At 38.7% G+C, this 21,895-nt stretch overlaps 1 protein-coding gene across 1 annotated transcript in view; it reads left to right on the forward strand.

Moving 5' to 3' along the window:
* The first annotated feature begins 510 nt into the window (after positions 1–510).
* Positions 511–21,895, forward strand: part of RSBN1L (round spermatid basic protein 1 like) — a 30,481-nt gene continuing 9,096 nt past the window's right edge. Inside the window, exons 1-3 of the mRNA XM_034419081.3 lie at positions 511–1,567; positions 9,436–9,555; positions 12,928–13,598. Of these exons, the coding sequence (XP_034274972.2) occupies positions 979–1,567; positions 9,436–9,555; positions 12,928–13,598 (1,380 nt within the window). The 5' untranslated portion in view covers positions 511–978. The remainder of the gene's footprint in view (positions 1,568–9,435; positions 9,556–12,927; positions 13,599–21,895) is intronic.

Below are 21,895 nucleotides of genomic sequence, written 5' to 3' on the forward strand. Positions count from 1 at the left end.
GAGCTTTTTTGCACAGCCTCGGCTACCTGACGCCCTTTCCAAAAGACCGACTTGAAAAACAAGCGTTGTTGCCTCTTCCTCTCCTATCCCCACGTTCACCTTAACGCTCTCCCTTAAAAACAAGCCTCCATCTTCGCCCAAGGTAACTTTTCGGCCTAACCTTCCGCCGTCGCCCCCCCCCCCCCCACGAGACGCCTTACAAAGCCGGGTCCCGGGGCCTTTGCATGCCGCCCTTCTTCCGTTCACACCACAACGACCACGACGACCCAAAGCAAGACCAGGCCCAGCGTATATATTACCGGCCCCCAACCCACGGAGGACCAGCTTTACAAGGGAAAAAGAGTTTATTCGCTTTGCGGACGGAACCGGCCCAATGAACCGGGGCATTTCCCCCCCCCTCCCCTCTTCTTTCTCCCGCAAGCCGGCCTTAGAGCGCTGGGAGAGGCCCTTCTCCGCGCTTTTCCGGGGCGGTCCGCGCCGCCCGTATCCTCCTCCCGCGGCTGAGGCACCATCTTCGCCCAGGCGCCTCTTCAAGATGGCTGCCGCGGGCGGTTGGGCAGCGACGGGCTCTGAGGAGAGGAGCTTCTCCCGGCCGGGTATCCTTAAGCGGGGATGGGCGAAAAAAGGGAGCCCTCCCTCAGCTCAGCTCCGGCGAGTCCGCCCGCCCGCCGGGAAGAAGTCACCGAGACTCTCCGCTCGCGCGCCTTTTTTTTCTTCTCCCCCCTCACAGAAATCGCCTCACGGAGAATAACCGCCTCTTTTTCCTTCTCTCTCTCACCCTCCCTCCCTTTCCCTCCGTCGCGCGCCCTTCCGCCATTGGCGGCGCCGGGCGTCTCTCCGAAGCGGGCCGCCTTCCTATTGGGCGCCGAAAGTGGCGCTTGCAGCGCACGGCCCGCCCACCCCTCCATCGGCTTCCCCCGCCCCTCCCGGCTCTCTCACTCTCTCTCCGCTGTGAGGTAAATAGAAGCGGATCGCAAAATGGCGGAGCTGCCCAGTCCCGTGCGAGGGGCGACGGTGGCGGCGCCTCTGCCGCCTCCTCCTCCTCCTCCGCCTCTTCTTCTTTCCTCGGCTCTGGCCGTCGACGCCCGGGTTTCCCCGCGCGGGCTCCAGCCGCCGGCCGCCAAGCGCCTGAAAGGGGACGAGCGAGGCGGCTTCAAGACGGCCAAGCGCCTCAACGGCGAGGGCCACAGGCAGCAGCCTCCTCCGCCGCCTCCTCCTCACATCCCCGTGGCGTCTTCCCCGGCAGGCCCCGCCGTGTGGAGCCTGGCCGCCTTCTCCTCAGGCGGTGGAAGCGGCCCTACCGGCGGCGGTTCCTTCGTCTTCCAGCCTCAGCTGCCCCCTAAGTTGCTTCTTCCGCCGCCTCCTCCTCCTCCTCCTCCTCCTTCCCTCTGCCTGGCCGGCGTGGAGGCCAAGAGCAAGAAGCCCAAGGAGAAGCGCGAAAAGGAGAGGCGGAAAACCCTGCCGGGGACCACGACGGCACCTCCTCCTCCTCCTCCTCAGGGAAGCGGCCGGGAAGAAAACGGCGACCTGAAGATGCTCCTCCAACAGCACCACCATCGCCACCACCGTGAGGAAATACTCCCTCCCCCTTGACCCATTAAAAAAAAAAAGATGGGGGGGGGGTTTCAGGGAGGTGGCGGGGCTGGAAAATGGCCTTCCCCCCCTATTGGGAGGGGGGGAGGGGAGGAGGAGAAAAGAGGGGGGCAAGGAGGAGATTGGGGGTTGTGTGGGGGAGGGGTTACTAGCCTGGACCCCGTTTTCCTATTGGGCCACTTGGGGAGGGGTTCCCCACCTGGGAATGGTGGGGAATGGGAATGGGGGTGTGTCTCCCATTGCAAAGCCAAGGCTGGAGGAAGAGGAGGCCGAAAGGGGGGCGTGGGAGCTGCCTGGTGTGGCAGCAGCCCTAATATGGGTGGGTGGGAAAGACCCAGTTGGGGGGGGAAGGGTGACCCCTCCAGATCTAACCCTAACTTTAACCTTAGTCTGTCTACTGTTGACCTCACCCTGTTCCTAAGAGGTCTGTAAGGGGCCTGCATAAGCACATGGTCCCTGCCCTGCTGTCCCTTTTTTTTACTCGTATCTTTATCCTGTTATTCATAATCATGTTAGATGTTGTCTTACGTGTTTGACAAATAAATGCATTTTAAAGAATAAAGATCTGGGGTAACTTCTGCACATACACACACACACACACACTCCTTTCTGCCTGGGGAGTTCCAGGGCGAGATAGGCGGCCAATAAATTGACCGAATTAAATAAAACAAATATTAAAGAGTGGGGTATGAAACAGCATCTATCTATTTATCTATCTATCTATCTATCTATCTATCTATCCATCCATCCTGTGTGTATGTGTATGTATATATATAAACAGGATAGATAGATGGATGCTGTTCCATATACACACACAGACACACACACACACACCCTGTTTCCCCCATAATAAGACATCCCCTGATAATAAGCCCAATCGGGCTTTTGAGCACATGGCAATAAGGCCAAGCGCTTATTTCAGGGTCCAAAAAACTATAAGACAGGGTCTTATTTTCGGGGAAACACGATATATATGCCTAAGGAGAGTCTTCCCATCATCCAGGTCGTGGATTGTCCCAAAGGTATATTGTTGTGTATTGGGATCCGAAGAAACACCTGAGATGAGAAGCGAAACATTTGGGAAGAAGAAACCTAGAAAGTTCTTTAAAAAAAAAAAGTTTATAATATAAAAACCCAAATACCAAAGGAAGTAGTAGGAAAATAAGGGAAGGAGGAAAGCGTAGGGAAAAAAAAGAAAGAAAAGGCCTTGACTTCCGAACTCCCTTGGGTGCAGTAGAATAAGGTAGTAACATCAAACCTCAACATTTGACTTTTACATAGTTACATAAATTAGCCATTTCTAGAACAACAAACCTGTCTAATCAGTAAAGGCCAAAATCACTAAAGTTTTATTTCCCCCCCCCCCCCCCACCTTCAAGTCCAGTTGCCTTTTGGGGGGGAAAAAAAGCACCTTTGGGATATGGAAGCATATGGACAGCCATGTCCTCTAATTACGCACTGGATGCTTCTGGGTTTAAAATACTATTTCTAGTGAGCAAGAAAGTAGTGACTTGTGTTTCTTTGTATGAGACACTTCAGCAACATCAGGTTTTTAAAAAAGGGATTCCTTGCTATCGGAGTCCATGGTGGTTTTGACATTCTAATGGAGGCGTTTCTGTTGAAGCTGGGAAGAGTGAACTTGAAGTCCAGTGCTGTCTAATGTCAGGATGTAGCTGTGTGAGAGAGGATGTAAAAGCCTTAAATTTTTGCTTTTTTATTCAGAAGTAAGATCTACTGAATATATAGAGTTGTTAAATAAGTGTGAAGCTAATGGGGGTTATCTTGAAGAACTGCTACAAATTTACCTTCGGTGTGGATGCACCGTAGTTTAAGGAATTTGGGCAATCCGGCTGAACATTGCATCAACCTCAGATGAAAAGAAACAAGTACTTTTCAACTTGGTGAAGTTTGAAAGTTAATAAAAAATATAAAAGCTATAAAAATGGGCCCTGTAATATAATCTTAAAATGCGTGTTCTTTTCTGTTTAAGTGGCAAAAGTTCCAGGAATGTCACATGGATCCCTATATTCAATCAATTATTGTTGAACAGAAAAATAATTGAACCTTGTTTTAAGTTGATACCAGCTGGTTTATGCAGGTTTAAGTCAAGATTTTAATGGCAGCCATTTTAGCTGGAATAGAGAAATAGGGGGTAGTTTTTAATATGTTAGGAGGTCTTGAAATTCTGTACTTAAACTTCTGAATTTTTGTCCAAATATTTCTCATGACTCTTCAATATGACTTGCTAAGGAGTAATCAAATTAGATGCTTTTGCTAAAGACTATTCTAAGAAGAATTTTTAGAGCCTCATGGTATTTATCAGTGAAACATTTAATATAGAATGAAATAAATAAGTGTTGACTAGTAGTCATGTACACTATATTTGTATGGCTGTATAATTTATCTAAGATTAATTGTTTATCATCATGAATTATCCACTATTCATCTTGCTCTTAAAGCTTTTTTTTAAAACCCAGATTTATAGTAGAAAGGACAGGAAGGTAAAATTTCCTTCAAGGAAAAAACATGCTTTAAAGGGCAGCAAAATAATGTGAGGAAGGTTTTACCTTCCCATATGTTTCTTTCAAGAAAATAGTGAATGCTGCTTTATTGGTGAAATAAACAGATACAGGGAAGAAATATATGGTTCTCCTGTCGCATTCAGTTTGGCTCAGTAAAACTGTAAACCTAGGAAATCAAGATGGAGTTAAAAATGAAATTTAATTTCAATAGTCAACAGTAAAAACACTTCTCTAACCATTCCGGAGTGCTATTAATATTTTTAGGCTTATAGCAATCTAAACTGAATACAACAAATTTGCTGGCTTCTTGAATCATTAGTGTTCTTTTGCATCTAGTAATGTTCAAGGCTGTTTGGAAGTTTTAGCTTTAACAAGTCAGTGTTTGCAAAGCTTGCAAGAACAGGAGGTAAGAGGGGGGCATTTGCTTTGAAACAATCACTGGAGCAATTTAAAGGAATATCACAGACATGTAACATGACTACATTTTCTTTTAGGTAAATTGAAAAATAACGTAATGGTAAAACTTCTTGGCCTTTTCACTATCTATCAGTTATTGGCAGCCTTCATAGCACAAGGCTCAACAGTGTTTTTTTTTTTAACAGCTGCAACTTCTAGTTTCCTTGGCTGGATTTTACAATATGTAGGGTTTCTCTCCCAGCATAGTGCTTGCATGGCCAACCTCGAGATCTCTTCCCTGGCTCTAGTACACTAGAGAGCAACTACAGTAGAAAGGCGTACGGCAGTCATCCATTTTCATGATGCATCCATCCATCCCATTTCCTCCGAGCTATGATAACCAAGGGCTGAATGCTGGTGATCCCCATGTTGGAGACGTGATCTTGTCAATGAATGTCAAGGATGGATCAGAGAGGATCCTTGTGAAATTTCTCCCAACTGTTTGATGTACCTTCAATACAGAGTCCAGAATTCGGCATCCATACAGGAGAGATGGTACCACAGCTATGTAGACTTTCAGCTCTGTGGAGATACAGGTGTTAGTTTTGATTGAGCACTCTAGTATGCAGCCACCTAAGTGCCTGACTGGCCTTTCTAATCAATTTCTTCATCTAAAGACCCATCGCTTGAGATGATGCTTCCCAAGTATTTGAAGCTGTTTACATTTGTCCTTCTGACCCTGGCACATGACCACAGGAAAGCAAAGAACAGATTGAATAGAATTGAAGCGTTCTATTTTCTAGCTGAGGTGCAGATCACTAATTGTGTTACTGTGTTACCTATTGAGAACTTGTGAATGCTGTATGGATAGTTGACTATAGGCCGGAACATACTAGATTACATATTAGCATGCACTTAGGTTTATTAGAAAGATTAATAGTTTCTTAGTAATAAATGTATGGCCAAGGTGTCCACTTAAAGTAAAGTAGCATTTCCTTCCACATGAGAAAGTTGGTTATTTTTAAATGTTGTTGTCATTGATGTTTCTATCGAAGTTTGTCAAATTTGTATGTATGGTACTTAAGAATAAACTGTAGAGAAAGTGCTGAGATTTTTAAACATGTCTTATTCTCTGTTTTATTTACCTGACGTACTGATATGCCAGGATGTTCCCAGCAAGCTTAGCCCGTGGTAGCTTATATCAATCTAAATACCAATTTAAACCAAGCAATAAAATATCAAAACTAGTAACAAGAATTAAAACCAGTGGCTCACTGAAAAGCAGGAAAGTTTATTTTCAGGGTAGCATGTATAACAGGCCTTAAAGGATGCCATATGTCCAGTAAATGCAACCCTTTATTCTAAATTCATAACATTACTTGAAATTCATGGGCTTTGCTTGGATTACTACTTTTTTAAAAAGATCTTTCAGTTCCTCCTAATCTGATAATATCTTGCTACTACTTCCTCCAAAATATATGCTCTTACTTTAACATACTAATCTTAAGGAGGGCAGAGGAATCTGAAATCAATAAGGACATTCAATTAAATTGTTAAAGAGTTTCTGTGCCTATAGAACAGGGGTCCCCCAATGCTATGCTGGCTGGAGAATTCTGGGAGTTGAAGTCCACAAGCCTTAAATCTGCCAAGTCTGAAGACCTCTGCTATAGAAAATGAGAAGATTAAGTTCTGATATGTTTTTATGCTTGTTGGGCAGCCATTTTTTTGGGGGGGGGGGTTGTCTCTAAACTAGTTTCCCACAGTGAGTTGTCTGAAGTTACAGTTTCACCATTGGTGTCTCAAATACTTAAGTGTGAGGATACAACACTTGTTTTTAAATGTGTAGCGTCAGACAAAAGAAAAGAAACATCTTGTAATAGATACTTTAGGAAGCAAATGTAGAGGCCTGATATTTTACCCTAAGAATACATTCAATACTTGAGACATTTGTAGAAGGCTGTAGCCTATTTTATTATAGTTTTACATTTCATTTTCCTGATACAAATCTCAATTTTTTACCTTTACATTCTTAACCAGTTGAGTAGAAATTCTTGCCACATGTAAGATGATGATTGTCATACAGGACTTTGCATTTTGAAAAAAAGGCAATTGAAGTTATGGAAAGCAGATGCTGTTATGCAGCAGTCTAAATAACATTAAATTTCAGGGAATACTTACTATTATGGCTAAGAAGAAACTACATAGTTTTAATACAAAGAATGCTTAAAATAGTTTAATTTTGTTTACAGCAATATGAGAATTTAGAGAATTTAAACTACAAATATTACATTGCTTTCATTGAATATAAATTCTTATGCATTTATTATGGCTAAAATTTTACTTGTAAAATTATTTAAAATGTCCATATATAGTCACTGCTTTAAAACTTCCATAGGTTTTATCAAACAGTTGTAATTGTATCTTGAATTTCAGCTTTGCTATAGACCTGTGGGACTCATAGACTGCTGCAGCCCTCAAGACAAAAGAAAATATCCTATTTTACTCTTGAAATGATCAGTTGTTCAATGTTTGACCCTGAACATTTGAAGTTCAGCATGCGTAGATGCTGGATAAAGGGAACTGGGGCATGCAGGAGGGTGCTGATTTACTTTTGTTTACTCACCCAGTTTAAAACAGTAAGCAATCATTAAAGTCAAAAGTAACACATAAGAAATAACATATAGATACAATGTTGACCATATTCCTTCCTGAAGCAATTTTGGAAAAGAGTACAAGTTAACATTCTAATAAATACCTATATGGCTTAGGTATTTCTTCAAATGCTTCCTTACTCTCTAGACTTTTCTGAGTTCAGAATAGGCTTATAAAACCTATGTATTAGATGTATTTGAAAGTGAATTAAATGTGTTTGCTTAGCAGTAGGTTGCCTTGGACAGAGGAAGGATTGTTGTCACAGTGGCTGATCTAATGGCCTATGATTAGACCTCTTGATGCAGTAATTTCATATGCCTTTTGACAATGCTTCAACTTCATAAACTGCCCTAGATCTCAGTGTCTTCTTTTATAGTCTGATGTGGGATCCTCTTGGAAGTTTGTGCAAAAAGTATTTGCTTGCTAACAGAAAACCAATATAACATAAAACCCATACTGTAGGTGTGCAAGATTGTAAAACGATTAAATATATGATTAGAAAAAAAAATCAAATCTAAAGATTAAAATTTCATCAAGATAAACTTTAGTAGTTCTATACTTAGGAAACTTCAAAAAGCTAATCATTTTATAGCTTCAGCAGAGTATTCTCTCATTTTTACTAATGTTATTTTAGGAATTAGTTATTACAGTAATATTTCTTAATTCAGAGTATTGAGATATTACTGTATGGTCTTTTGCAACAGGAATTTGAAATACATTGGTCATAGAAGTTGTATAACTTTTAAAAAATTTGTATTTTTTATCTTTAATCTGAAAGGTTAAGAATTATTACATTTTTGTATGTAAGAGTGGACTTAGAGGCTCTAAAGTGCTTCTTAAGAAGCGGAAAATGCGAATTCACTTAGTAACTTTACTTTTCTGAATGTTGCTACTTGGAGTACAATGCTATTTGTGTGTTTGTTTGTAGTTGTTTGTAGATGACTCCATATTAGTCACTATTAGCTGTTAGTCTGTTTTATGAATACCAATAAAACTTGAAGGTCTTTCCAACTTGTTTAAAAATTTGAAGAGAATTATATTACAAAACACAAGTACTTGTGTTAAGGAAAAGAAGATATTATAAGGGGGTGTTCTAACTAGTTGATCAAGTTTTGAAGCTTCCAGATTAAGCTGTTTTCCCCATCAGGATTCTGAATTGGACAGTTTTCAAGGGTTCTTGGTTGGATTGCAGTTGGGTAGATTTAGGAAATGCTGACCTTTGCCAAACAGCAGCTTCTCATCTGTCAAGGGGATGAGCAGACTTAATTAGTGGAAGAGATATAAGGTAGATTTTTTTCCTCAGTTTTCCCAGAATATCATTAGGAATCTCCCAAACCTCATGTTTGGTTGGCTTTTTGAAACAAAAGGGATTATTGAGCCAAGATTTCAACATCATGAGGATGGGAAAATATATAATGACATGTCCCAAAAGTGCTTTTCAAAAGGCAACTGGACTTTCTTGGTTCTTTTCTTCAAAAACATCTCACTTACCATCTAAGAAGCTGCTTCAGTTCAAAACTGAAGAAGTTCACAACTGAAGAAGCTTGTTGGATGAGAAGCAAAACATTTTCAAGGAAAAAAATCAGAGCCTAGTTGCCCTTTGGGACAACCATGACCTGGGTGATTGAAAATCTTCATAAACATAAGGATACAGAGCTCATGTATTTTTGCGTTCACAGTATAGGCTTCAAAAGTTACTCTCAAACCTAATTTACTTGCTGTAAATTTTAACATATATTGGTCAGGCGCTTTAGTTGAGGTAGCATGCTAAAGATCTTGAGCACTTTGCATTTTAAAAGTGGTATATTAATGGGTTATAGTAATTTCAATATTTTGTCATTGCAGTTGCACTTTGTGAAATTAAATTGTGGTTTTTAGTTAAGGAATGACAGTCTGTAGATTATTAAAAAAACTAAATACACGTAAGAGAAATCTGTAATATTTTTGCTTATCTTTGGAAACATCAGGAACAAAACTAGATGGCTGTGATGAACCCTGGTTAAGTCAGTTTGTTTCTGAAGTGCAGTGTTCTGGTTAATTATCTCTTTGTATTCATATATTGTTTAACAATAACCTGAGTTTCCAAACTCTACTGTGAGAAGAAAGGTATCTAGTTATTGATTTTGGAAGTTGTGTTGATCTAAGACCTATTTCTGTTCTGCATTAAAGCTGTAGTCCATCCCCCAGTCAAATGAATAATTGTGTTGATTATGGGTAATTTCTTTTAAAAACTTTCTTATCTTTATTGAATATGAACAAACTTCCTTTTCAGATGAAATCATAAGAGAAAAAACCACAGAACGAGACAAGGAAAAGCAGAAAGAAAAGAAGAAGCACAGATTAATGTCTGAAATAAAAAAAGAGAATGGAGAAATGAAATTATTTCAGAAAGGTGAGCACAGTATTTTTCACACATGATGATGGTGTATACATGAAAGAAGATTTTTTTAAAATGAGTATGTTTTTAAATATATTTAATTCTAATTTGTTCTAGTTTTTCTTAATGATAAAAGGCAGTATGACCTGTGGTTTTCATTTCAGGTTTGTACTTAAGAGAAAGGGTATCATGCTTATCTAGTTACAGGTCTGAAAGCTTTTACTTACAAACAGTAATTTGAATACCAAAACAATTATGTGAGAATTAATGGCAAGTGCACAATAATTGTGCCTGAAATGTGAATTTGTGGCACCTTTCTAGGATCCCACTCTTACATGAAACAAAATGTTTGTAAAATGGGTTATATATGTCTTTTTTTCTCTTTTCCTCTTCTGTTGGGTTTCTGTAACAGTGACCACACTATTATTTTGAATTGGCTACTAAATTGGTTTTCAGTTGTTGTTATATGGTGGCCTTGATCGCGCTTTGGAGATTAATTTCAGAATTAATCTGAAATTGGAAATCTATTGGGGATGAAATTTGTGGGGATCTTTTATTCTCCCATACTACATTATTGCCATGAAAAATGCTTTGCAAAGATAACCTCACAATTAAACTGCAGATAATCACTCTGGGAAGCTCAACGTGTGTATAAAGATGATTTTGCATGGTTAGTGGCCAAATTGAAGATAATATATCCAAACTTTTAAAATACAGTTAATCCTTAAGGATGACAAGGGAGGGATGACTACTGTTAAATATGTAGTCATATTAGAGCCAAGAGCCAATGCAGCCACAGCTGCAACTAAACAAGGCGCCGTCATCTTACTTCCAAATTGAAAATTATTAAAATTGAAAATCAATGACGGTAATAATATATATATAAATTATATATATTATATAAATATAATATATATATAAATTATATATATATATATATATATGTAATATATAAATCGTCCAAACTCATATGATTTACAAAAGATTGTTACATGTAGGTTTTATCCAAACATCAGACCAGTCCACCAAGCCAAAATCCTCAAGTTTTTGAAGTCCATCAAGCCAAAATCTGGTCAAACACTGCTAATCTGGATAAAAGGATTTAATCAGTATTGGTTTTACCCCCTAAAACCTTGACTGAGTCCAGCTTATTTGAAAAATTACTTCAGTCTTAGATGTTTTTCATTCTGTGTTCTTGTACATTTATACCCTGCTGCTATAAGCACATAAGGCAGCTTGCAACAATAATAGAAAAATCTTAAATGCAATAAAATGAAAAATTGAAAGCATTACAATAAACACAATGAAAATAAGTTAACCGTTGAAAACTTGGAACAGTTTGAAATACTGGGACAGAAGGAGCCAAATGAGGCTTCTTGGAAAAACCTCCAGTAGCCTGAGAGCTACTTAGGAGAACAAGCCCTTTCTCCATTTCACCAGACAGCCGAGCTTTCTGCCAATGATGGAAGCGTCTTCTGAAGCTGCTCGCTCGTGATCTAAATACAGGGCAGGTTCGTAGCAGGAAAGGCAATCCCTTAGGCCATAAGTCATTTAGGGTTTCCAAAGCCAATATCTTACAACATCTTTCATAACTGGGTAGATAATTGGCAGTTCTAACGCATGCCAGGATTGTGCTTTCAGTCAGGATTCAATCCCGATAGCAGCTCTTTCGCCACAGGTTGGCCTGGCCATAGAAGGTAGAACTTTGAGGCTGTAGAGTCCACCTTTGCTGAACCCTTGACTTCCTTGTGTGGGCTGTCACTTGAAAGACAGGAGGACAATTAACCACCTCTGCCTTTCTTTCCCTGCAGCAGCCAGGTTGCAGTCTCCTCTGATATGTCCTTGTGCAGATAATACTTGGCTCGCAATCATCCATTTAGTGACCATTCAAAATTACAAGGGCATTGAAAAAAGTGACTTATGACCTTTTTTTTTACACTTATCATCACAACATCGCCATGGTCATGTGATCAAAATTCAGATCCTTGGCAACTGACTCATATTTATGATGGTTGCAGTGTCCCAGGGTCATGTGATCTCCTTTTAGGACCTTCTGACAAGCAAAGTCAATGGGGAAGCCAAATTCACTTCACGTGCTTAATGACTTATCAACTGCAAAATGGGGCAAAACTCACTGAACAACTGTCTCACTTAGCAACAGAAATTTTCGGCTCAATTGAGGTTGTAAGTCAAGGACTACCTGTACCAATTCTGCCATTGCATCTGCATAAAGGCAAACACAACAACCTGCCCGAGGAATCGGTGTCAAGAGTTTCCAGAAGAAACTTCTCCTCTGACAGTCTGACTGCTTCAGGAAGTAGATGGTGTAATTTTTGCAGTCTTTTCAGTTAGCAAAATTTAAGCAATTGAGGTCCAGCAAAGAAAGTGAGAAGCAGCTGTTATCTTTGCAGCTTCTCTCCAATAGTTGTTGCATGCTGATATTACTGTTTTCAGGTCTAGCCTGCTAAACCCCAGACAACTATTTGATATGGAAAACATTAACTTTTTCCTGCCGTAAAGCGCTCATTGGAATATTTATTTAATCATTCATTATGCTACTCTGTCTTCAAGCATCTTACAGACTTCTGAAACAGTAATGAGATAAACTAGGAAAGAACAATATTTTGGTAACATTTCCTACTGCTGACGAAAAGCTGTATCCCATACACACAATTGCCTCCACCTCCCCTCGCCCACTACCGCCATCAGGAAAACGAGAGCAATCCCTCAGAGGCCAAGGACTCACTGAAGCAGCAGCCTCGTCTTAATGGCAAGTTAATAGGGTTGGATCCTGTCTGCCTTCAGGGGGATCGTAAGAGCCGAGGTGGCGCAGTGGTTAGGGTGCTGTACTGCAGCTACTTCAGCTGACTGCTAGTTTAGCAGATCAGCGGATCAAATCTCATCGGCTCAAGGTTGACTCAGCCTTCCATCCTTCCGAGGTGGGTAAAATGAGGACCCAGATTGTTGGGGGCAATATGCTATTTAGTATACTGTCGATTGTTGTAAGCCGCCCAGAGTCCTCGGAGAGTGGGCGGCATAGAAATATGATTAATAAAAAATAAATAAAAATAAATAATATTGTAGAGAAGGGAACCAACAATTTAAAACACCCAACTCCAGGAACCCTGCAGGTAATATATGTCTTTGACTAGGAATCCCAGACCCTTTTTGCAACCCTGACCTGGTAGCTTAACTATATTAATGATTGAAGGTAAAAGTGATATTACTGTTCTTCAGGATTCATGTGTAAGCACATTTTTTATCATACTTTGGAATTTAAATTGGTTTACAGTACTTAGCATATTATTGCACAGGATATTTTTCATCTTCATGTAGCTCCAGTTTTTGATAAATTAAAGCAAACCTTTCTTTCTTTTATCTTTATAGACATAAAAGAAAAAGTGAAAAGCAACGCAGACGACCTACAGATTAAAAAAGTAAAGAAGAAAAAGAAAAAGAAACACAAAGAGTGCGAAAAACGGAAGCGTCCAAAAATGTACAGTAAATCCATTCAGACCGTCTGCTCAGGATTGCTTTCCGATTTTGAGGATCAAGAAGCCAAAGGCATTGTGGATCACCATCATCACCACCACCACCACCACCACCATCTTAAAGATTTCAACGAGAAACATAAGAATCCCAAGAAGGACCCTGAGCCCAAGAGAGTGGACAACAGTGAGTTTCCCTTTGTCTCGTTAAAGGAGCCACGCGTTCAGGATAAGCTGCAAAGGTTGGACGCGCTGGAGTTCAAAGAGTTCATTCACGTGGAGCACCAGCCTAACGGAGGTGCCTCGGTGGTTCACGCCTACACGAAGGAGCTCTCCCACTTGTCTCCTGTGGAGATGGAGAGATTTGCAGAAGAATTTCTGGCTTTGGTTTTTAGTGAACAGGAGAACTGTGCTGCTCACTATGTAATGGGAATTGTTCATGGGGCAGCTACTTATTTACCTGACTTTTTAGACTACTTTTCGTTTAATTTTCCCAATTCGCCAGTGAAAATGGAGATTTTGGGAAAGAAAGACATAGAGACTACGACTATGTCCAATTTTCATGCTCAGGTAAGAGGTTATCTTTCATATTTCCAAAAAAAAAAAAAAAAAAAAAAAAACCCGAACATTTTGCTTCCTATTCAATGTTCCAGTTGTTGCTCCTTTTCTCTAAAATTCTCTAAATTTGTTAAACAAGACAGTGAGCTTCCTAAAAATATATATTAAATACTAGTCCTTCTTCTTTTTATACCGTGCTAGGTAGAGAACAAAAATGATAGCAGTAGCTTCTATTTTTGATAAGACAAATAAAAAGGTCCTGTGAATTACCTGCTCACAGTTTAGATTGCCTACATAATTCATGGAAATTCTGCCTGGTATTCCTTGCTGCCTCTGAGGTAGGAAGTGCTAGTTTTGTATATTCTGAATGTCTGTAAACCTTTCTGCTCCCATTAAGGCTGAAAACCAAAGAATAGAAACTGTAGGGGAAAGAACAATTCTTAAAAATGGTTAATGAAAGTCAAAGCAGATCAATGTCTATGGAGATTCTCAGTCATCCAGGTCATGACTCTCTAAAAGGATGCAAATGACCAGCTGTCTGCAAGGAGTATAAATCCTTCCATTCCCCACCATCCAGTCAGAGCTGAAGAACCTTCTTGGATGAGAAGAAACAACATATCCAACCCTTCCATTGCAGAATTAGAATAATAATTCATGTTTGTTTTATGCCTGCAAGTGTATTTTTGAAAAATTGATAGTTTCTGATTTTAGATTTTAAAATCTACACACTAGACTTTGTGTAGTTTAAAAAAATAGATTATTCTTGAGTTTTTCACATATTAGTATTTGCCACTTACCTATAAACAAAACATCCAGCAATTAAAGCAAAATGGAACTGAAACAGCACGTGGCATAAAGTTATTCTCATGTTGCAGAAGTTGTATGGTTTTGCTGATGTTTGAGTTCTCCTCCTGGTCCACCATTGTTTTTGAAGCATTTAAAAGAAAGGCCAAGAGTATTCATCATCTAGTAATCATTCCATGGAAAAGTTCAATGTTAAGAGCAAGATTGTTACATTTAGTTAATAAGCTTTGCTGTATATGGGATGGGGGAATGTGGCGACAGAAACGACAGAGAGACACAGAGGGAGGGAGAGAGAGGGAGATTTCCCCATTTACCCATTTATAGGGCAGGGAATCTCTTGGATTGGTTTCAACTGCACTTGGATACTTTAGGTTGAAATGGAAAGTCAGATGCTCTACAAGCAGGGATGTCAAACTGGCAGCCCTCGGGTCGGATACGTCAATTGCAGGCCATGCCCACCCAGCTCCCCGAATGGGAAAAACGTTGTGGAATGTCACATGACGGCAACATGATACGGCGAGTTTGACACCCGTGCTCTACAGGATCTTTTGCCTGTTTTTATCATTTCATTTATTTATTTACTTGTTTATTCATTTGTTCGACGAGTATGCTGCCTAGAGGTGACTGAATTTTATTTGAGTCTACTTTTTTTCCCAGCAGAAGGACATCGTCTGAAATTTGAATTCCTCTTCATTTCAGTTCAATATAATAATCTTAATCTCTTATCTTATTCGTAGTCTAAAAATAGTACAAGAACATACACGAATGATGAAGTTCAAAATCCAACATCAAAATATTCATTAAAGGGTTTAAAAGTATTTTCCAACTATGGAATTGGAATGATGTTATAATTATAAAAACATTTATGCCATCTTCAAAAGGAGTTAATTACATGTTTATACGATATCTTAACGTAAGAAATACCTTAAAATGCAATTTGAAAGAGGCATCAAAGAGGCAAGTTTAACAACCAATTAAACTGTTTAAAGCCTGTAAAATAAAAATTTCTTGGCTGTTTATCTCAAAAGTATCAAGGCAGGGCACAGTCAAATTGAAGTGCTACATTGAAAAAAACAGGGTACTGTCGCCATCTGGCCTGCCTTTTCTTTTAAAGAAGAGTTTTTCAATGGCCCCAGCTGTCAGGGCAGATTCTTTGGGAATAGACCGTCTTTCCAATATTCTTATCCCAGGCAATTTGCAACACTTAGAATTGGACCTGAAAACTATCTCCTAGCAAGCTATAAAAAAATGATCGGGGGACCACATCTTGTTCTATCCTCCTGGATTCTCCTTAATGAGTGTTTCATGTAGAATATGTTACAGTAATTTAATTTGGATATTGAATTACCCAGCTTTGTCAAACCTGGGAATATTCTCAGCAACAGACATGCTGATTGAAGAATTCTGGAATTCCATAGATGTGAAAGCAGGGTGGATTTGATTTAAATCGAGTTGATTTAAATCACAATTTAAATCATGATTTAAATCACTAGTAAAAAGGCTTGATTTAAATCAACTCGATTGAAATCATAATTTTTAAAGAGCAACTGTCATCTCTGCTACTCCTTTGACCCACTGTTGACTCACCAATAGTCTCAGTGTTGCAGAATATACAGCCTCATGCTACATAACTAAGCCCCATTTCATGCTGAATAAACTACATTATTTATGTATCTTAAATAGAAAACTATCTTACGATAGATTTTTACCCCAAAAGTTTTTTAGTAAAATAAATTCGATTTAAATAAAAAAAATTCGATTTAAATAAAAAAAATCCGATTTAAATAAAAAAAAATCTGATTTTTTTGATTTTTTTAAAAAAATCATTGATTTTTATCCACCCTGTGTGAAAGTGACTCATTGTAGAAAGCTGATCTCAGATATGTAACCATACACACAGATATATATTTTAGAGGAAAGGATGCAACAGGAGTGGCTGGGGTTGACAACGACATTCATTGTCACAGCAGCTACCTTGATATTGAGGTCTAATGTCCAGAACATACTGAAATCACAAACCTCATCCTTCAAAGGGACTAGAACCCCAACCAGAATAACTGCTCTTTTCGTATGTATTGCCACCCAGTCTATTGATTTTTTTCCTGTTTGTCAGAATCTTAGCTTCTTTGTTAACGTCTAGCCCATCTCTAGAATCTGTGATACTTGGTGTTGTTTGAAAAAAATAAAAGTAGTTGCGAGGAGAATTATGTAAGGCGGAAAACTTTTGTAGTATTTTATGCCAATATCTACATTGTGGTTTATTTTGGAGAACTAGCTCAAAACTGAAGTCCTTTGAAATTTATTTACATATATTGCCTTTTAGGTATTGTTTTCTTCCTATGAAAACAGTTTGTATCAGTTTTGGCTTTGTATCAAATACATGTTTAAATATTTGCAAGTTAGTTTTTCTCCTCTTCCCTGTGTTCAGAGAGGAATTACATTACGAAAAGAATATTGCGGCTAGGATGAATTAAGGGGCTTTGGGGAAAAAACCTCAGTTGTGCTTTTCACAAATTGAAATTGAATTCATTTTCATTTGTTTGTTATTTCCTGTTTGATTTTTTAAAATGAGTTTTGTATGTTTGAGGAATCATTATATTAATGAATGGAGGATTTCTGAATGACAAAGGGGGAAACTATTCATACTTGGGTAGATGTAATGGAAAATGTGGGAGAGATGCTGCCTAGGAAATAATCAGAGAAGAGAGGCAGGAGCCCCCAGCTGCTTACGGTCAAAGGAAGAAACTTAGGAAGGACTTCCCTTAATGGATCAAGCAGCTCAAAGTGGCAGCCAGACTTGCAAGATTGACATCTGCCCGCCCAGGTAAACCAGACAGGAAACATGAACTATTTTATTGTAAGGCCACCTTGACAGAATCTTGCAAGTCTGAAAATACAAACTTCCTGTCAGCAATTTTAACTGTTTGATCCATTAGGGTGGGTCCTTCACAAGTTTCTTTTCTTGACTGTCCTTTTATTTATTTAGATTTATTTTTTTTATCCTGCCTTTGTTATTTTTATAAATAACTCAAGGCAGCAAACAAGAAGCAGGTATGGGGACTCCTGGCTCTCTTGTCTGACAGTTTTCTAAGCAGGATCTCTTCCCCTGTTTCCCCAAAGTCATCCACACATTCCATTATACCGAATTACATGATTTTGCTCCTGCGTGGAGAAGTAGAATTTCACCCAGTTCCATTGTTTGTATTAGGATATAATTTGCTGCTTGTTAAACTTGTTCATTTCATTCTTGCTCTAAAAATAGAACAGATTCAGTCACAGCGTGTGTAATCATTCTCGTTCTATATTTAGAGAGCTGAACAAAATGCTTGCTAGACTTTAAGAGCAGATCTGCCCCATTCTTGATGCACCAGGATTCACTCTCCAACTATATCATGGACCCATTATAAAACCTTGAGATTATTACATTTTCAGATGGTACCTTTTAATGATTAATTAATTTAACTAGGAATGTACTCAGCTGAAGCTAAAAATTATACAGTGGCATTAAAAACTGTCCTAAAATTTTTAATGCCACCAAAGTCTTATATAGTCCTATGTCCCAAGTCCTAAAACTAAATCGAGAGAACCCAATTTAAGCAAATGAGTCAAAACATATTTATTCATGGATTTGAGAAAAATGATCCAAAGCTACATATTTCTGTACGGCAAAAATATGTGAAATAAAGATGTAGTGGGAGTCACAATTCATTGTATCAGGTGATGTGACAAGACTTAATCCTCTTCCCCCCCCACCCCCCGCCCCCGGTAGATTTGGGGTTGAAATAAAAGTTGGGAGGCCTCTGGGAGAAAAAGAACTACTATATCCATGTTTAAAAGATTCCAAGATATTCTGAAATCATGTTACTGAATTTAAGCCATAATATGGTGATATGGTCTCTGATGATGAAATGTACTTTATCTCACAGAGGTCTTTCACTTCTAATTCCTTTTTTGTTTTTAATGAGGGTATCAAAAAAATGAAAATAAAAAACCCACCCAAAATTGCACTACAGTAGTGGCCCAAATTGTGGAAACCTTTTTGGAAAAGTGTATTTTCTAAAACTAGCTAATAACACCACTTTTTTTGGAGTATTACCATAAAATTATATATCTATGGAAAGATAATTTAATCAAGAATGTAATGCAATAACTTTTATGAAGGATTTGCTATTAGAATAGCAGTTACAGTATAAAGAAGAAAAGGGAAACATGTAGAAAAAATGAGATATACAAAAATGATCCCCATGTCAGTTAATACTTAGTTGGGTAACCTTTAGCATGAATGACGGCCTTACAACGTCTTCCCATGGAGTGAACCAAGTATTTTAGTTCTGCAGCTATTATAATGTGAAACCGAGATTGAATGATGGCTTCTATTAACTGGGTTTTATTGCTGGGTCGCTTCTGACTAACAAGTTTCTTTAGTCAGCTCCATAGATTTTCAATTGGGTGAAGGTCTGGGCTATTCCCAGGCCATTCAAGCAGTGGAATAGGATTATCTTGAAACTCGCCCCCCCCCCCAAAAAGTGGTGTTATTAGCCATCAAACCTCAAAAATACACTTTTCCCAAAAGGTTTCCACAAATTTTGGCCACTACTGTATAATAAATAACCCATATGGCCATTTGGCTATTGAATTTTGATAGTGTGATTGTGGAATATTGGGTGTGGGTAAACAGGATTTTGAGAGAGATAGTATTTTGTGTGAGTCCTGCTGTTAAGTAAATTGCTGTTAAACCAAAGAATTGTTTAGTGCAATATACAAATCGGGCTCCCCAGTTACACTCCTGAAAAATAATTGTTTGCATTTATTCGCAGAAGGAGTTGCAAAGCTGTTATGAAAAGGAACTACAGGTAGTCCTCGACTTATGACCACAATTGAGCCCAAAATTTCGGTTGATAAGTGAGACATTTGTTAAGTGAGTTTTGCCCCATTTTACGACCTTTCTTGCCTCAGTTGTTAAGTGAATCACTGCAGTTGTTAAATTAGTAACACGGTTGTTAAGTGAATTTGGCTTCCCTCAATGACTTTGCTTGTCAGAAGGTGGCAAGAGGTGGTCACGTGACCCCAGGACACTGCAATTGTCATAAACACGAGTCAGTTGCCAAGTTCCGAATTTTAATCACATGCCCATGAGGATGCTGCATGTCACATCGTAAGTGTGAAAAACGGTCATAAGTCCACTTTTTTTCCAGTGCCATTATTTGGAATGGTCACTAAACAGACTGTTGCAAGTTGAGGACTACCTGTGTTACATTTAGGCTTCCTAAATTAGGTGTGTGTCTATGTATGCAACATGTCTCTTATGAGTCTTAGAAGAAACGTATTGGACAAATCTCTCTGCTTTAGAAATCAGATATAATTTGGCATGCTGATTAAGCCAATGTGGCCTAGTTGATACATAATACAAGGGCATAGATGATCGGCTTGGAAACTAGAAAAACTAGACCCTTATTTTATTTAGTGAAATCCAAACAAAGTACATTACAATTTATCAAGAGGTTAACTAAATCATTTCTCACAATGTAAACATTTGTATGATATTGTATTGATGAAATAACATTTGTTTTCATTACTCTCATTCAGAGAGAGTCGGGGTGGTGGAAGCAGAATTCTTATTAGTTTCTCTGTCTCTCCCTCCCTCCCTCTGTCTCTCTCTGTGTGTTTGTGTAGGTAGAGAGAGAGAGACTTATCTGTGCGGTTTTAGATTTTTTTTCTCTTCTATTTATTGTCTGTTAAGTGACACAGAATATATGAGGCAATTAAAAGCCAATTAACCACTTCCTGACAAGCCAGCAACAAAGCAATCCGAATATTGCCTCAGCAGAACATTCAGTTGAGAAGGGGGAGGAGAAAAAGGAAGTGAAAACACAATTGCTTAGCTGTGAAAAATCATTTCAAAACGATCCCTAGTTTTAGCAGATGGCAACAATCTGTGAAATGGCATGTTTACAGTAGTCTTTAACCTCAGACTTTACACTAAAGACAACAAAACAGAGGGAGGGGATGGAAATGAAGGAAAATGGATTAGATGGTACAGGTGATCCTCAACTTATGACCACAATTGAGCCCCAAATTTCTGTGGCTAAGTGAAACATTTGTTAAGTGAACTTTGCCCTGTTTGACGACTCCTCTTGCCACAGTTGTTAAGTGAATCACTGCAGTAGTTAAGTTAGTTGTTAAGTGAATCTGGCTTCCTCATTGACTTTGCTTGTCAAAAGATCGCAAGATGCGACCATATGACTCTGGAACACTGCAACCGTCATAAATATGAGTCACTTGCCAAGCATCCAAATTTTAATCACATGACCATGGAGATGCTGCAATTGTAACTGTGAAAAGTGGTCATACATCACCTTTTTTAATGCTACTATAACTTTGAACAGTCACCAAATGTTGTAAGCCGAGGACTACCTGTATTAATTGCAATGCCCAAGGGAAATGAAAACAGTTCAGGGGGAGGAAAATAGTATTCCATTATTTAAATCATATAGATTTAAGTTCATCATTTTTCTTATAATACTGTATAGCTAGAACAGATGAAAGAGGGCAGGCAATCTTCCCTGAAATATATTGCATTCTCTATCATCTATAAATAGGCCGGAGTGTTTTGTGTGATAACTTTCCATACCATATGATAAATTTCTGGAAAAGTTTTTATAATCGTCACTGTGAAAACATTTGGCTCCCCAGCATGCTTTTTGAGAGTGTCTTTGATGTCATTGTGGAGGCAGTAAAAAGTGTAATTTAACAAATAATAGAATAAGCTTTATATTAACTACATTTATTGGATCAAAATCTAAAACCAAAATTGTTATAAAAAGGCTGAATGGTTTTCTTAAAATCATAGTGGTTACTGCATTATTTACATAATCAATGCCAATGTCTTTAATTTTAATTTGGATATATTATTTTCCACAATCAGTTACAGGGCAACTATCCTGCAGTACACTTTAAAATGCTCAGCAAGTTAAACCAAATGGTTCTTAGCCTTCAAGACCTGGTCCATTAGACTGTTTTAATGATATCCATTGTGCTAATTGAGTATTCTTATGGTTTTGGCTTTGTTTCAGTAAGATGCCCAGAGTTTGTGGAATTGGGTCTGTATATGAATTTGCAAAATAAAGAGTTTAATCTCTCAAAATATCTTCAGAAATTTTCCTCATGCACGTATGAGTTTGTGTGTAAAAATTCAGGGCATCCAACTTTGATTGATGGATTAGTAAACTAAAGTTGTCTATAGGGGCTTCCGTGGAAGTAGTATGCTTAATGGATTAGGACTAGTATTTGGCTGCCAGGATGCTAGTGAAAGGTTTATTGCATTTTGTCTGTGGGAATAACATACATTGAAAAAAAAACCAGACGCATGAAAAAAAGCATTGTCTAATGCCCAGAAACTTGAATCTTTGACTAGAGAGATGTAAAGATTAGCACTGCTGCATAAGTGACAACTGTACAATCTGTTATTTTAGTAGGTTGAATATAGGAACTCTGTGTGTATTAGA

Source organism: Pantherophis guttatus, chromosome 7, assembly GCF_059756535.1.
Source record: "Pantherophis guttatus breed Tessera chromosome 7, ASM5975653v1, whole genome shotgun sequence".
Taxonomy (NCBI): domain Eukaryota; kingdom Metazoa; phylum Chordata; class Lepidosauria; order Squamata; family Colubridae; genus Pantherophis; species Pantherophis guttatus.